Source organism: Chroicocephalus ridibundus, chromosome 2, assembly GCF_963924245.1.
Source record: "Chroicocephalus ridibundus chromosome 2, bChrRid1.1, whole genome shotgun sequence".
NCBI lineage: Eukaryota > Metazoa > Chordata > Aves > Charadriiformes > Laridae > Chroicocephalus > Chroicocephalus ridibundus.
In genome coordinates, this window is record NC_086285.1 from 19,497,302 (window position 1) to 19,513,501 (window position 16,200).

At 37.8% G+C, this 16,200-nt stretch overlaps 2 protein-coding genes across 4 annotated transcripts in view; one reads left to right on the forward strand and one right to left on the reverse strand.

Moving 5' to 3' along the window:
• THNSL1 (threonine synthase like 1) overlaps positions 1–16,200 on the reverse strand; it is a 32,936-nt gene that overhangs the window by 10,316 nt on the left and 6,420 nt on the right. The gene's annotated exons all lie outside the window — the stretch shown is intronic.
• On the forward strand, positions 36–14,739 carry ENKUR (enkurin, TRPC channel interacting protein). The gene is made up of 5 exons (XM_063324641.1): positions 36–312; positions 3,698–3,843; positions 7,015–7,241; positions 8,962–9,108; positions 12,979–14,739. The coding sequence occupies exons 1-5, from the start codon at positions 236–238 to the stop codon at positions 13,150–13,152; spliced, it is 771 nt and encodes a 256-aa protein (XP_063180711.1). The 5' UTR covers positions 36–235; the 3' UTR covers positions 13,153–14,739.

Below are 16,200 nucleotides of genomic sequence, written 5' to 3' on the forward strand. Positions count from 1 at the left end.
ATGGCGGTGTTACCCAGCAACGGGTTCCCCTGGTAACCGCGGGGACAACAGTGTGCCGGCCTGCCGCGGCGGCGGCCTGAGGGGGTGGCCGGACGCAGCCGTTCGCTGGAGTGGGCCGAGGGCCAGGAGGGAGGAAAGGCGAGGTTCCCGCAGCGAGGTGGGCGGCTTCCCCGCCTCCAGGGCCCTTCAGTGAGGTGGGCGGCTTCCCCCGCCCCCAGGGCTCCTCGGCCGGAGGATGCCGGCGCAGCGCGCCCATGAGAGCATCCATAACCTGCCCCCCCTGGAGGAGAAGCAGCCTGTCAAACCTCCCAGGTACGTGGGTGTGACAGCACCGCTTGCTGACACGGTGACTGGTTCTGGCAAGGTAATGCCTCTTGCGGGTAACAGGTATTAAAAAAAACATCTAGTTTTTGCGTAGTTATTGCTCCTCCTAATGAGTCACTACCTAACATCTGAGGGTTTGCAGCCTGCTCCGTGAGCTGATGATTCAGTTTGGTATCTTAAATGCCAGCATGTTCATTGACAAAGAACTTACAAACACTCTCTCCACCCGGAGGAATTACGTGACATTTCTGTTATTTGCACTTATAACAATTTTTCAGTGAGCAGCTGATTACCTGGAGGTTTTTTACATTTTTCTCAGTGCCACACTTCCCTTCTTTTCATGTGTCAGGTGTGTCTTCTGACATTTTTTCTTTTGCTTCTCTTTCTCACCCCTTACCTTAAAAACATTAAAAATGCCTTTTGCCCCCCTGGTATTAATTTCTTTGAGAGTTTTTATAAAGTTCTGATTTGATAATTATGCAAACATATGTTGTTTTTTCAGTTCCTTATTATTTTATATGAAAGAAAACTGTTACAGTTTGCATTTTCAGTAAAAAGTTAACATAGGTCATAACTCAATAGCTTTAAAATGAGTAAAAATATCAGTGACACTCCTTAGAACAAAGATAGTTATCCCTTTTTGGGTAAAAAGTTTCAGATTGGTGAGATTCCTAGTTCTGAACCTTTTCCATGTAAAAATAGATACTACATCTTTTTTTGTTTCCAATATGAATGGAAGATACTTTTGACCAACAGAGGAAAGTGAAATGACAATATGGCAAGGCATACAGCACACTAAATCCATTCCTGTCTTAATATCATTCAAGGATTTGGATACTGCATGACCATCAGGTTCAGTTTAGGCAAGGGATTCCTCAGGTTGGATGCAATCTGACTAAATCCCCTTCTGATCTCGTTGCCTTCTGTTGTCACCCCGCTTCCTGCTTTGGTTCGCAATGTGCCAAATATCCAGCTGGTACAACAGTGTTGAACTTGGTTAGTAGCATGATCTGACCAGTTCTAACTAATGCATACAAAATCTAGGGTCTTTTTTTTTTTCAAATGAGATCATACATACTTCACTGTCAACTGACCAGGTACTACTCATGAAACCAAGGCAAGCATCCTCATTTTCCCCAACTTTGATGTCCCAAGATAACACCTAAGGAATAGTAACTGTCTTCTTACATATGTGTTGTCTTTTCTACCCCTTAATCCAAATGGATTAAGATTCTCAAGTCCCCCATAACCATGTTTTCTTCCTTGCAGCCCTCTCTAACCCTATTGTTATTGATGTATGACAGCATTTAGCCACTTTCTTGGCCTGAAAAGTCACTGAAAAGGTACAACTGCCAAAAATTTGAACAATTTGTCCAAAGGAATGCCTCTAGATGTCTACAAAAGACATTTTTACCTTATGCCAACATGCAATAAACTCAATACCTGCTCATTCACTTTCTCATTCAAAGACTGTGTGAACCCTACTAGGTCAAACTCCCCATGAAGTCATTGCCTTTCTCTACTGTGTGGCTACAATGCCACTCCTAGCAAATGGTGAGGAACGCAATTATTTATCAATGCTTGTGCCTATGTCTATAGCTGTTTGCCATGAATTAACAAATAACAGAAAAAAATAAATAAAACCTTGTTCCTTATAATTAGAGGTATTTCTGGAATAATATATAATCTTATGTACGTAATCTTCTTTCTGATTTTGGAGACCAAATCTCCAGAAGACAAAATAACTCCACATTTTTAATGAAGTCCTCTTCCATATTCTAGTGTTATGATCAAGTACAAATACATTATCAGACATTTGCAGCTGACATATAAAAGTTTTTATCAGTGTTGCTACTATGAATCCCATTCACTGGCCCAGCATTACATCATTTCATATTTCAGTATCTCCATAAAATACGTTGCATTGTGTCTAATTTTTCTGTTCTTTTTTTCCTTACCTGAAAACATGGTGTATAGTTTTTTCATAAACACATTTTTTTCTGTGAAAGAAGAGTACAACTGTTCATCAGCTTTTGTCTACCATAAATTAATATGACATGATTCCTAAAGATGGACAGATTTAAAAGGTACAATGAGGTAGCCTTACCTTCAGGAGCAGGGAGTTCTGCTCCCTCAGGAAAACATCTGTGACAGCTCAGTCCTCCAGATAGAGGCAAGGCTCTCCTAATCAGCTAATGATCAGCATTTGTCTTTTTTTGGAGAACGTGTTTACATAGTTTTGATTAAAGCAGAAGTTACAGTGCCATATGCAACATTACACCAAAACAGCAGTGTTTGCTTACCATGTACATACAGCTTTTTGTGTCTGAGCTCTTACTGATTTTCACATTGGCTGTTTCAGTTAGTGCCAAAACCAGCACTGATTACAATAGTTTAGGGTCATAATTTGATCTGTGGAATGTAAGAAATATACAGTGTACTGTGCTATTTCAGAGCAGTCATCCGTCTCATCTAATCTCTTATAACGGTCTGTAACAGATGATCGAACAGGGCCACTGTGACAATGATACAATGGACAGTAATAAGACAAACTGATGATCGAGGACATTCTGTCCAACCCTTGACTACAGTTGACATGTTTTCTGAAGCATGAGGTTTTACATACCTCTAAAATATGTTTCATCCCATAGGATGAAGCAGTGACTGTTCTCGTAATCAATATAGATCTTATCTTTTTTTAAGCCAACTGAGCTTTTCCTTAAATGTGTTTGGTTGCTGTGTAAGGCCCTACAAAATGGCTTCTGACACAGCCAGCACATTTGCATCCTTGTCACACTACAACCTTTCAAATATTGAAAACCTGGTAAAGTAAGTTCATGATTACTATTTTCCTGTAGATGTACAACAGCTGCATATTTTGGATGCATTTTTGAACGCAACAAATAGACACATTAAAAAAATTTTTCAAAACGAGTTAATTAAAAAATAAAGACCAAAGTGTGTAACGCACAACCTCATAGAAGTAATGAACTCATGCAAGCAATACTCAAAGCTGTTTATTTCCAAAATTTAGGGTTTATTGAGTTTCAAAATGTCTATGTTCAGTATTTATATAAACAGTGCGTACAGGAACCATTTCCCAAAGCGTGATAGTACTGACCTTGGAGACACAAGAGAAGAAGGAAAAAGCAAGCTAACTTGAGAATCAGAAAAACCACTTGTCAGTGCAGTGCTGGGCTTAGCCTTAGTATGGAGTTTGTATGAATTACAGCCCTTATTTGGGAGAGATTACAAAACAAACTAGCTTAGGCTTTTGGCATGAACTACTGCAAAAAATGTATATTCTTTGAAGAAGTATTTTTAATAATTTTCTGATATTTATCTTCTTTATGGCTATTTTTTAATGTCTAAGGTATATATCCACATTTAGACCAGCCGTGAAATGTGAAGCAGAGAAAAATAAAGCTCAGTGGAAAACTATGGGACCAGCAAAAGTTGCAGTGCCATCTCCAAAAAAATTCCTGCAGAAACATTCAAAGGAACCCAAGCTACCAGCAAGTAAGTGTAGACATGACATTTATGAAATCTGCTGTATTTTTTTTAATTTTAAAATTTATATTAATGTTGAAAATAACAGTTATGGAGAATCAAATTTTTAAAAAATTTAGTCATTTTTGTATGCTGAGGCAGTTTCCATTGTTCCTTCTATAGTATCTATGATACCAAAATTATTTCTCTATTTTAAGAAAATGTTTCTTATTTATTGCATAAAATACTGAAACAAGCAACAAGGAGATTATATATGTGATTAGAAAATACAGTAAGTATTTACTGTCATGTGGTACAAACCCAGCTGAAATATAAAGAAAAATTATCTCTGTTTTGGCTGCAGCTATTCAGATGTTGAAGATGTGTCGATGGTATGTCCTATCCTACTGATATTTCAATTTGTAATTATATAGTTTAGAGTTGTACACCATTCTTTTCTGCAACTGATCATTAATATTAAAGTAAATAATATGAATGGGGGTATTAAAAGTGAACTAATTGTTTTTAATGCTTGAAGAGATATGAGAAATGTATGTGTGCCTTTCTTGATGTTATAAGCAACATGCAGCTTTTCTCTTCAGCACTCATTGTTGGCTCTTAATCCCATAGCATTAAATTGGCTAGCAGTGTTCAAAGCATAGGATTTTTTTGAGAGCTGCATGTCACATAAATAAGAAATTTGGAATATTTTGTTGCAAAATGCGTCCTATCTTTGGGCACAAACCATAATTCTGGGTATAAGGAGTTGACAGTTCTAATGTTCAGCCTCATGGCTGGCTCTGCAAAGGTGGAGTGACCTTCTTAGTGCTGCTGGAGTTCTAAGTACACTGCTGTCAGAATTGGTAATTGAGTTCTAAAGTTTGAGCTTGAAATTGTTTTTAGCCTGGAAAAATAGAAAAGCTTAACGTACAGTATATAAAAAAAAAAGCTGTCTAAGAGAAGGTAGGAGTCTAACACCCAAATTTGCGTGGCACATGCAAATGGCTTTAGCACTGCAAATACAAGCTGTCCCAGGAGGCTTTGGAGGCTTAATGCCTCAGGCAATACGGATTATTAGAACCTTAAAGTAAGCTTTGATCCCAGAGGTCCTGTAGGCATCCTGGGTCATTTTCGAATAAAGCCTTCACTTTTTCAGGAAATCTGAATAGCATTCAGTATACTGGAATGTAATACTGCTTGACATCTGAACATGAATGCTTCCAAGCTCCAGACCTTGTTAAATTACCACACTGGTGGTTTAGATGGGCATAGGAAAGAAGGTTGATTCACAAATAATTTGGAGTAGTCTGTAAGATCCCTTTTAAATACTTGTATTATAAAATTACTGTTATCTACTTCAAATTTGCTATATATTGAGATACAGCACTCTGACTCATTTTCCTCAGACAAGCAGCTCACAATATTTCTAGTTCAACTTGTTGATTCAGGGCTTCATAACAGCAATATGTGCTTTGGTGTTTGCATTTGGAGTCAATGTACCGGAGCCTATGGTACATCATAGCTTTGATCCAGACTAGTAATTTCATTGCCGTGATTAGATCCTAACAGATCTTGAGAAGGAACTGTATCATTAACTCAGAAAGTTATTGTACCTTTGTTGGATGGAATTACATCCTTACCTCAGAGAAGTTACACTGCTTAATCACCTCTTTTAAAGCATGGCACTTTCATCATTTGGAATTTAACTACAGTTATCAGTTGTCTAAATGGAATTCTGGCATTGTGTTTGTGGTATCTGTGCCACCTTCAAAACTGGGTTTGATCCAACTATTTAAAAATTAGATTGCAAGGACAGAACAGAAAGACTGAAATTTTTTCCCTGAAGTATGGAATAGTGTCATTCTTTCAGAGTCTGATTACTCACCATTTCCTTACAAAAAGATGTGTTTCTTAACCTTCAGCTGAATCTTATTGTGTTACTGGACTCTGGCATTCATTTTAACCAAGCTCGGTTCCTGGCTCCAGAAGAAGTGAGGGCTCCCAAAACAGCAAGTGTACACCAGTGTACTGCAGATAAGGGTGAGCCAGGGCTCACTGAGAAGCTGCAGAGATATTGTTTCCAAAAGGACATCCTAAGAGAAACAGACATTTAAGTCTGTGTCCTACAGTACTAAGTTATGGCAAGCTATCAGGTTGTAAACCAAAACCCAGGAAAGCACTCGTTCATGGTGTCAGTATCAGGAAACCAGGTGTTGTAGGAATGAGCTCTGTCACATGTGACTTTACACTTATTTTCTGCCAAAGAAGAACATGAACTCAGACCTGAATCAAATCATTATCTCTGATAATGACTGTGAGTTTGAATTATATTTAGTGGGAAATATGGTGGGAGATGAACTGTCTTTCATCACTCACCTGAAGCCAGACTACTCAGGAGATGACTGACTTTCTGTTGGTGCCTTGGAGCAAAGATTACACTAAAAAGGAAGAGTTTCTATAGTGTCTGGAGAAAGGATCATGAGAAGATGTTTATGAGTGTTAGGGAGCAGCAAGAGCGGGGCTTTTCCCTAAGGGTAGGTGAGGCAGAAATTGAGGGCACTCCCAATGCAGGCTGGGCAACAACCTCACCAACAGAGTGCAGTCCCACCACACCAAAGGCAGGCAAGCAGAACAGGTGGTGATGAAAATGTGTCCTATCAGTAGCCTAGTGACCATCATGAAAGATGGGATAATGGGCCAAGCCCATCCACTGGTTCCACACAGCTCTTGAGGAACAGGACTAGGAGCAGGCATGGCTAAGACAGCCACCGACAGCCCAGGGCTGAGCTGAAATGGGGTTACCGAGCCTAAGGGTGTGGGGTGGATGCCCCAGGTGAGGCTGCGCAGGGCCATTAAAGCCTAAGGACCTTGACAACAAGCATCTGTAGTAAATGAAGTTTTGGTTGCATTTGAAAGAAGTCCCGTATTACTGCAGTTAAGAGGAAATGAGTGGCTTTTTATATGGCAAACCCATCTAAAGCAACATAGTATTTCCTAGGTTATGAAACTTCTGTTATGCTAAATAAGCATAATCATTTTCATTATAGTACATTCCCAGTCAATTCTTTTATTGTAGATGCAGTTGGCTTCTATTTTTGTGTAATTTTGTACATAATTTTTCCCTTTTGAAAAATGTGATAACATTAAATTGCAAAGCTCTTCATGGTTATTGCTGAGAATGTTTACATGCTCAATTCACAGGAAAAAAAGAACAGGATAGTAAGAAACTGCCTGCGTTATCAGTGCCACGGAGGACAGATCACCCAGTTATGGGAATTCAGAGTAAAAAGAATTTTATAAATACAAATGCAGTTGCTGCTATCACGGTATTGCCTAAAAAGCCTCAACCTATTTATGTTGATAGAAGACAGGGAGATAAATATCTGCTTGAAACTTCAGGCCTTGTTCCAAAATATATTAAAAAAAAGGTAAGTTTTATTAAATTATAGTGCCAATACTAGTAGCAATACCTATTTTAAGTTCTCTATTGCATTCTCCTATGAAATCTTTGTGATACTTTTTGAGATGTTTAGATACCACTGTTGCTTGTGGTAGTCCTTTGAAATTTATCAAGGAGAAATCACTGGCAGTAGAGTTGTGCCTTGTCTTTGCTCTATATTCACTTGCCTATGCTGTCGTCAAAAAATTGGCAGAATGATGCTCCTAAAGCAATGACATTTGTGTTGCATTGGAAACCCACAGGGTATCTAATAGGGAGACAAATGGAGTTCTGTGGTGAATGAATGTTGTCTCTTTAGGAAAGGCAGGGAAGAAGAGAAGGGGTTGCCCTTTGGATGAAGGAGCTATTGAAATGTATGGAGCTCTTGTGTAGAATTGGCAACAGGCTGATTGAGCTTGTGGGTCAGGATCAGAGGAAAGGCCAGTAAGTGTCAAAAGCATGTTTGACAACACAATGGGATGGAAGCAATCCAAAAAGTTTCCTGGAGCGTGTCAGCAGCAGCTTCTTAACACAGATGGTGGACAAGCCAACTAGTGGTCATGCTCTTCTGGTTCTGCTACTTACAAATGAGAAAGAACTGGTCAGAGGTGTGATAATCAATAGTAGTCTTGGTTGCACAGGCCATGAAGTAGTTAAAGATCCCTTCCTCAGGAAGGCAGGTAGTGGTGTGCAGACCCAGTACTTCAGGAGAGCAAACATCAGCTTATTCAAGGAACTAGTAGGTAGGACCCTGTGGAAGACAACTCTGATAAGCAAAAGAGCTTGAGAGAGCTGACATGCCTTTAAGGACAACCTCCTCCAAGCACAAGAACAGTCCATTCCACTACTCAGGAAAACAAGATGTATCAGGAGCCTGGCTTATCTAAACAGGTAACTCATGGCAGACCATTATGCAGAGAGGCATAATGACTTAACTCATGACAGAGAAAATGCGAAAAAGTGAACCTGCAGCCCTTGCAGTACCTTTGCATGGCTAAACGTATATATAAATAATGCTAGTCATAGTGCTACCAACGCTAAAAGATTTGTGAATCATTTAGCATTTGGTAGAGAGAAGGAAGACTCTGGTACCTTCTGGCAGAGCTAGAGAGGTTTCATTTTACAAAGGATAAGGCAAAATAGATGTGTTCCCCCAGATACATTTGGGATATTCAGAAATTATTTTTCCTCCCAGAAATACAGTTCTGCCACATCCAGTATAGGATAGTTTATCATTCCTAACTGGTCCAATTTTTGTGTATGTGTTGACACTATTCACTCTCCTCTGTGGCATGCAATGCTCAGCAAAAATCAGGATACAGGAAGACCTTTTAAAGAAAGTATCTAAGGAATGTGTTTCAGAACATAGAATCTGACATCATATAAAAATTTAAAATAGCTTGCTATCATTAAGAGGTTTCAAACACCTCACTCGACCATCAGTTCTTATAAATAGACATTTTGGTTTCTGGATTCTGTTGTCTTCCAAGGTTGCAAAAGGAAATTGAAGGGAATTGTGTATACGTTTTGCTCAGGCTACAATCATGTTTGATACTTCTAAGGACACAGTGATTTAAGATTTTATTGCTCACTGGCACAAAATTCCGTTTTCAAGCTGTCTTTGCGAATATAATATACTATGGATGACGGGTATGTCTTTGTTTCCTTCTTAAAAGCACATATAAGAAACTTCTTCCTTACCCTTCTAGGATTATGGTGTTACACCAAAATATATAACGCGGAGAAATGAAGAAGTGAAGAGAGCTCAGAAAGAATATGAGGACAGTATATTGGAGCATCTCAAGAAAAGAGCTATGAAACGGCTATCTGATGAAGAAAGGAGAAGTCTTCTGCAGGTGCATATTTAGATTTAGTGTAATTAGTAACATGTACAAAAGATTAATAAGGTATTGTAAGTCCATATAAATAATAAAAGTATACTAGATTTTTTACTACTTTTTCACTAGATGGAGCTGTAGAACAATTGTAAACTGGACTGAAGGGAGCTGATCTAGCTACAGTTTCAGTCCAGTTTTACAATACTTCAATTCTGTTAGATTCCTATCCCCCTTAATGACTTGGAATTTCAGTGAAACTTCAAAGAAATGCAGAAAATTATTTATATGGATTTAGTGACAGTTCGGACTCTCCACTTCTGAATCATGGAAAAATACAAATTGGTTTGGGGTTTTTTTTCCTGATGCATAATATTGCCACTTTTATTGGCAGTTTCTATCTTCACATTGTGACCTCACTGACTAAAGCATAAGGCCATGCTTTAAAATGTGGCAAACCAGAGTTAAATTGCAATATATTCGTAGAACTATGACTGGAAAAGATTATATTTTGTCAAGCTCTTTCGGATCCTGTCTTTCATACAGTTTTTATTGCACAAGATTTTCTAAAGAGAAATAATACCATAAAAGAAGTGGAAAAAAGACATTTTAAAAGTACATCCAATCCTTGAACTGTAATTTCTCATGACCACATTTTAGCCAAAATTCCTATGAAAATGAGGCTTACATTACAGTGATATCTGTTTATCAGCCTGTTCCTTAATAACTTGATCTTAGCAGCCCCCTGAAACAAATTAGCAGATGGATGGACATCTCAAAGACGCTAAATTCCTACCAAAAAGCCAGCAGAATATCTAGAGAGAAAACACAGTGTCTAACTCACTTGCAAAGATTAACTGGTTAATCAGCAAGATCCAAAATAGCTAGCACAATGGTGTGTCTCTTGCCTATGCAGCAAGCTAGGAATGAGTATGGGAGAGGAGAGGGTATTGCATTGACAGCCATATGAAGAACATAATAGCAAAAGTGAAGATTAAGATATTTTTATGGTGGGAAAGGCATGGGACAAGCTGATGGTCCAGCAAGTTATCTATGCAGCAAAAAGATATGTGCAAAAAGGCATGTGACTTCAGCTGCTCACAATTCTGCATTTAGTTTGATTAAAATTATGTTCTGTATTTTTAAAATACAAGAGCACACTGAAATATTTTTTTAATTAAAAAGTTTTAAGATTATTTTTGTTGACTCAATATTTTCTTTTATTTTTTTTTTTAAAAGTTTGCTCTTTCATGGGCCAATTTACTCATACAGTTGTATTGTCAGGAGGAATTAGTGTCCCCAGGGTATATGGCTTCTACCCAGCGCTCAGCTGTAGACATATGGGAATTCCTGCCTTTTAAAATAATTAACATTGCTAGTGAACACATGCATGCTAACTGATTTGAAAGAATATGTGGCAATAGATGTCTGAGAACAAAATCAAGCCTCATGAACTTACAAAAATAAAGGGAAATAATTTGTGCCAACATTTTTTTTAACTTTCTCCTTTAGGCTTACTTTGGTTGGGATTTTATGAGAATAAAAGAGTATGTTGATAAATGCAGTACATATTTCTCACTGATCCGACATGTATTAGAATTCCTTATATAGAGTTAGATACCCTCTCAGTTTGTGATCTAGCCCATAGCAATAGGGCTCAGCATATTACATTGCTGTGGGGGAGATTTTTACACAGGGAGTCACGATCTGCTTTTGATCTCTCCATTCTGTAGGGATAGAGTAAATTGTGATGAGTGCATGCTCTAATGTGTTTTAAAACTCATTGTTTTCAATGATTTCCAAATCATTTTTTACTAATGTACACAAAGAAGAATTATTTGAAAGAAGCTACGAATGACTATTCTATAAAAGTTTTGGAAATACCGCATTTATTTTCATGACTATATATTTGTGAACTATACCTGACGCCTGGTAGAGCTTTATTTAAGTACTTTACAGCCTTGGATTGCAAAGACAAGTAGCATTACAAGACAGTAAATAAATAAGCTTGTTGCTCTTTGTTTCACATGTTGAGGTAGGGTTTTTGAATTTGTGTAGATATTTGTATATGAAGATTGTTGGAATAACCTTTATGGACAACACTTAGTTGCTTAATATGAATATGCAAAAAGCACGAATTGCTATGCAATGAATACACTGCTTTGAATCAGTAAAATATTAGTTCATATTAAAAAGTGTGTCAGTCTGGGAGAAAAGGTGCTTGACAATAGTGGAGAAGAAGGACATGAGGTTGGAAATCACAATGTGCCATAAAATTAGTATGTCAGATTAATCCAATTTTAGTTATGGAGGAGAACTGAAAACTTTAGTTCCCAAGAGAGTTACTTCAGTTCTTCATTTTTTAAGATACTCTGTGGTCTCCCCTAAGGAAACAGAACTGAGAGCCGGAAACATTTTGGAAAAGTGTTTTCTCACTGATAGCCATATTGTATTATTTACTGATTGCTGCATGAGTTTCTTGTAGCAGGTGTGATTATTAAGTTCACCCATATAGTTTTCATGAGGACATTTGGTGCACTGAATAAACTCTACTAAATCCTCATACATGCATGTATAGGATGTTTAGATTTTTATTATCCTCTTGAGGAGAGAAAGTAAGAGCAGTTGTTGCAGTAATTGTGAGGATGTAAAGGATTTTTCTACCACAGTCTGGTTCCATTCAACATATATTGGTGGATAAAAATTTGTCTCTAACGTTGAATTAACAGGTTTATCAGTACATTTCAGATAATTGCAAAGAGTTTTTTGAGGCAGGGTTCTAGTCTTGGGCTTTTATGATATGGAAGATATGGTTCACTTTGTCTAGTAAGGTAATTCTTTGCATAGCAGCATTCAAGAGAGGTGGCAGTTATTGAAATTATTGTTGATAGGGTCAGTGACAGCTAGGGTTTTTAGACCACATGATAAATAAGTTGCCTATAGATGTTACCGTAAATGTAGATTAGGAAGGGAATGCAGTTATTCAGAATTTCTTCCAAGTAGTTCAAGTAGTTAAAATATGTTTAAAGAACAGTTTGGTCTCTATGGTCTGAGCAAAGTCTCAATTACCAAACATGAAGCTGGTGGTGAGATGATCTGAGACTGCCATTGAATTTTGGTTGAAGTTCCAAGTATTGGTACTCTTGTGATTACTTAAGGTAGGTAACACCACTGTGTGTGACGTGGCGATATCTGTGGTAGCCAGGTAGTTTATGGGGAAGGGATTTCCGTAGTGCAGTTTGTAAGACATTTCCTGTTGCATTTTGGACAAAAGAAGGCTGAGTGATATGGGTTTTGAGGCAGCTTTTATGAATCCTAGTAGTTCCTCAGTGAGCATACTAGAATTAGATACAATGGAGCAATGAAAGTTGCCTATTTGTAGATCACTGAAAGCATAGAAAGTCTCTTATATAGAATAAGGAAGAGTCACTCTTTATTTACCTTACGCAGTTTTTCTTGAAGGTACTGAGGAGTGGAAATGAAGTGTACAGGCTTCCTTGAGTTCCTGGTAGGCTATGATTGACATAATTTTTTCAGTTTAGCATTTCTGTGGCTCGTCCTTCATTGGCTAATTTAATTACTATTTTGTTGCCTCTTAAAGACGGTAATTTTTTCTCTCCAAGGCACCAAGTTTTTTAAAGACCACTCTTTATACTGCATCGGGATGAGTCAAAATTATTTCTGTTGCAACTAATTAGACTTTGAAGCATTTAATCAATTTAGTCCTATACGATGTTTAAACATTATCCATATATTTAATTATTATTTTAACATTGCAGTGACACTTATCAAATGCAATATTAACCAAAACCCCTAAGTACTTTATGTGCAAATTATTCTTAACTGAAGTAAGTTTTTCTCATATATTTCCTTTTCATGTAATGGCACTAGGGGCTGAAGAAGAACTGGGAGGAAGTGTATCGTGACTTTCAGCGTCTTTCGGTAGAAATAGACACCATACCCAAGAAGTTATATAAAGAAAAGCTGGAATTGCAGATGAAACAACTGGAGCATGACATAGAAGTAATTGAGAAGCACAAAGTTATCTACATTGCAAATGAGTAAGGACTGTTTTTCAGATATTGCCTCTCTCCTCCTTTTCTTTTTTTCTATCCCTACATCTCCAAGAACCACCCCCCTAAATTCTCAGAAGAAATTGACACCACCAACTATTCTGAAGGAAATATTTAACTAATATAAGTACATAGCTTCTTAGAAAAGTTGTTACATATAGCCGTCATCTGTTTTGAAATAAAATTCTTAATTAAACTTTGAGTATAAAACCATTAATTTAATCTATTATTCTGTGTAATTTTTATTAACTACTTAGATTTCTATAAATGTCATACAAAAAGCATGAAAAATACTGTTTCATATGCTTCGAGCACTTCTTTCCTTGCATAGCCAAAACAAAGTGAAATAACTGGCTGCTGAAGACAGCTCGGTAAACATAACTTCAGGGTGGGATGGTTTCTGGACTAGTTATTAAAGAGCTGTTGCGCTTTACTTGAAAGCTTGAGCAATTGTATTTCTAAGCAGCTTGGCTTCTGTGTACTCTCTTTTTTATTACCAAAACCAATTTTTATAGTGGAAGCCCATAATAATATAGACTTCACACAATTCATATACTACATGTAGCTTGCTGTGTTTATGTATAAATAATTCTGTAATACTATAGTAAATCTCCAACCAAAGTAGAAAAATGTGTTTCGATTGCTATTATGTGTGTAGCGTTAGAATGAAAGCAATATCCCACATAGCATGTGAGTCAAGGCCTAGGCAGGAATTATATCAGCACATTATACTGCAAGTATTTGCCTAAAAAGAAAAATTGTTTTTCTTTCCTGCTGCTTAACCTTTGCTTCAGAACACAGCTTTTTCTGTATGGTATCAATCATTACCACCAGCAGCTGTTGTGACATCATAGTATCAGACAGCAGCAGAGGATGCTCCCCTCTGATACATGTGAATAGCTTCTGTCACCCTATGTGGAGGTTATAACTCCTTCCCTCTACTTTGGTGTGTATTCCACACAACCTACCAACACTTCTTGATTATGGAAAAAACATATTGTAATGAAAACCATTGAAAATACACACAGAAGGATAACATTCTTACCCTTTAACTCTCTCTGGGAAGTCTGACAAAATAAATTTACAGAATCCAAAGAATGTAAGAATAACTCTGTATTTAGATTTTGAAGAAATGCCAATAACTGAAGGTGTCATGTTCATGAATCAACTATACCATCAGTATAACTAAAGCAAAAAGGTGAGTAAACTCGATTGTTCTGATGGAATTGTTCCTTCATAAAAGATACTAGATATAAACAGAGGCAAGTCTGTCCACAAGCTAAAAGGTAGCATTAGCAGTTGAAGCGTTGTCTAAATTCACTGGTCTGTTACTGATAACCAATGAAATAATAAGAAAATCATCAAAATGCTTCTAGTACTTCATAATTATTTTATCAAGCTGGCATTTTCAAATGGTGCATGTTAATTGGGTAACCATCACAAAACACCTGCTAAATGGGGTATGAATGCTCTATTGGTCAGTAAGAGTTATGTTGCCACAAACTGAAACTATTTCCTGTTGGAAGTTATGCATGACAAAACTGTGTATCTATTTTTTAAAAATAGCAACATGAAATTATGATAAATATCTCACTGGCTCTTCTTCAGAATGAAACTATTTATATCCAGGAAGGAAGGGATCAGATATGGCATCATCACAAACACAGGGAGTTCCTGATTGTATGGCTCCGATAGAGCTGCCTCCAGCGTGCATCGGGTCTGACAGGAGCATATGGGCTCCATGTGGCTGGTCTCAAGGCATGGTGGTTTCTTGGGCTCCGAGTGCATTCCTGGGGACTAAGTCTGGGACAGTTCCTCAAAATCTTCCTTGCAGAGGGGTAACCTCACCCCCCTGATGAAACAGTAAGGGGCAAAATTCTGTGGGAGAAATAATATGGGAGAAATTCCTCACTGATTTCATTTCCCTTAGTTTCTGTATGTGGGTATTATAGGAGGGCACGTTCTGGCCCTTTGTCTATTTTTGTGAAAAATTGGCACCACAAATCTAAAATCTAGCCCTTTCACTGGTACATGTTTCAGGGAAAACAACGTATCTGAACATTTCAGCGCTGATGAAGGCAGACATCTTTCAGATAAGAAAACTTCACATATATGCAGATCAATGGGAGTCCCGTATAAATGTTACTCCTAGTCAATGCTTTCATCTTCGGCTTTATGATGCCTGTAATACTAATAATATAATTACAGGAGAGACAGGTGGCAAAACCTATTATTAAGGTTGCCTGACATTTCCCATAGCCAGGGAAGCCAGCTGCTGAGCTCTGCAGCTGATGGGGACCACCCGCTCCAGTAACAAGAGGCGTATTGAGGAGGGAGGACTGGCCATTTCTCCCCAAGAGTGGACATCCGAGGGAGTGATCTATACTTGACTGCTGAATGCCTAGATTGTAATTTTATTTTATTTTTCATTCTGCCTTGATCTTGCTCCAGCTCCTTTTTGTTATGCAATGTTATGTAAACAAAATGTGAGCAAATTCAGGGCTTTCGTCCTCCAGGCTAAGCAGTGGCATTACAGTAGGAATCCAAAGTGAGAGGAGTTTCTTGTTTGTGTTTTTTCTTTACTGTTTAAAGGGTGCTGAGATATGTGACTGCCATTTCACCAAGTTATAAAAAACATACTTAATTTTTTTTCTAGACTGTACCTCTAACAAATGGTTGTAGACAAGCAGGCATAGCCAAACAGTAGACTACATTGATGTCAGCTGGTGTTGTTGATGCTGCTACGAGGATGAACTTCTCTTCAGTCACAGTACTAACCTCTGTTGTTAATTCAATATTCCATGCCTGCCTCCACATTGACTCCACAGCATGGAAAAACGCACACAAATACGCAAACACTGGAATCACTTTGTCTTCAAATCCTTCCTCAAATGTTCTTTGCAACGGTGCCCACCAAAAATTTAACAACAGCTAAACTGCTGGTGAGCTGAGATTAGGGCTTATCTTGCTGACCTGCACAGTTTCCTTGAACTCCCCTGGCACTGTAGCCAGTTCTTTCTTGTTTTAGGCTTAGATTGTA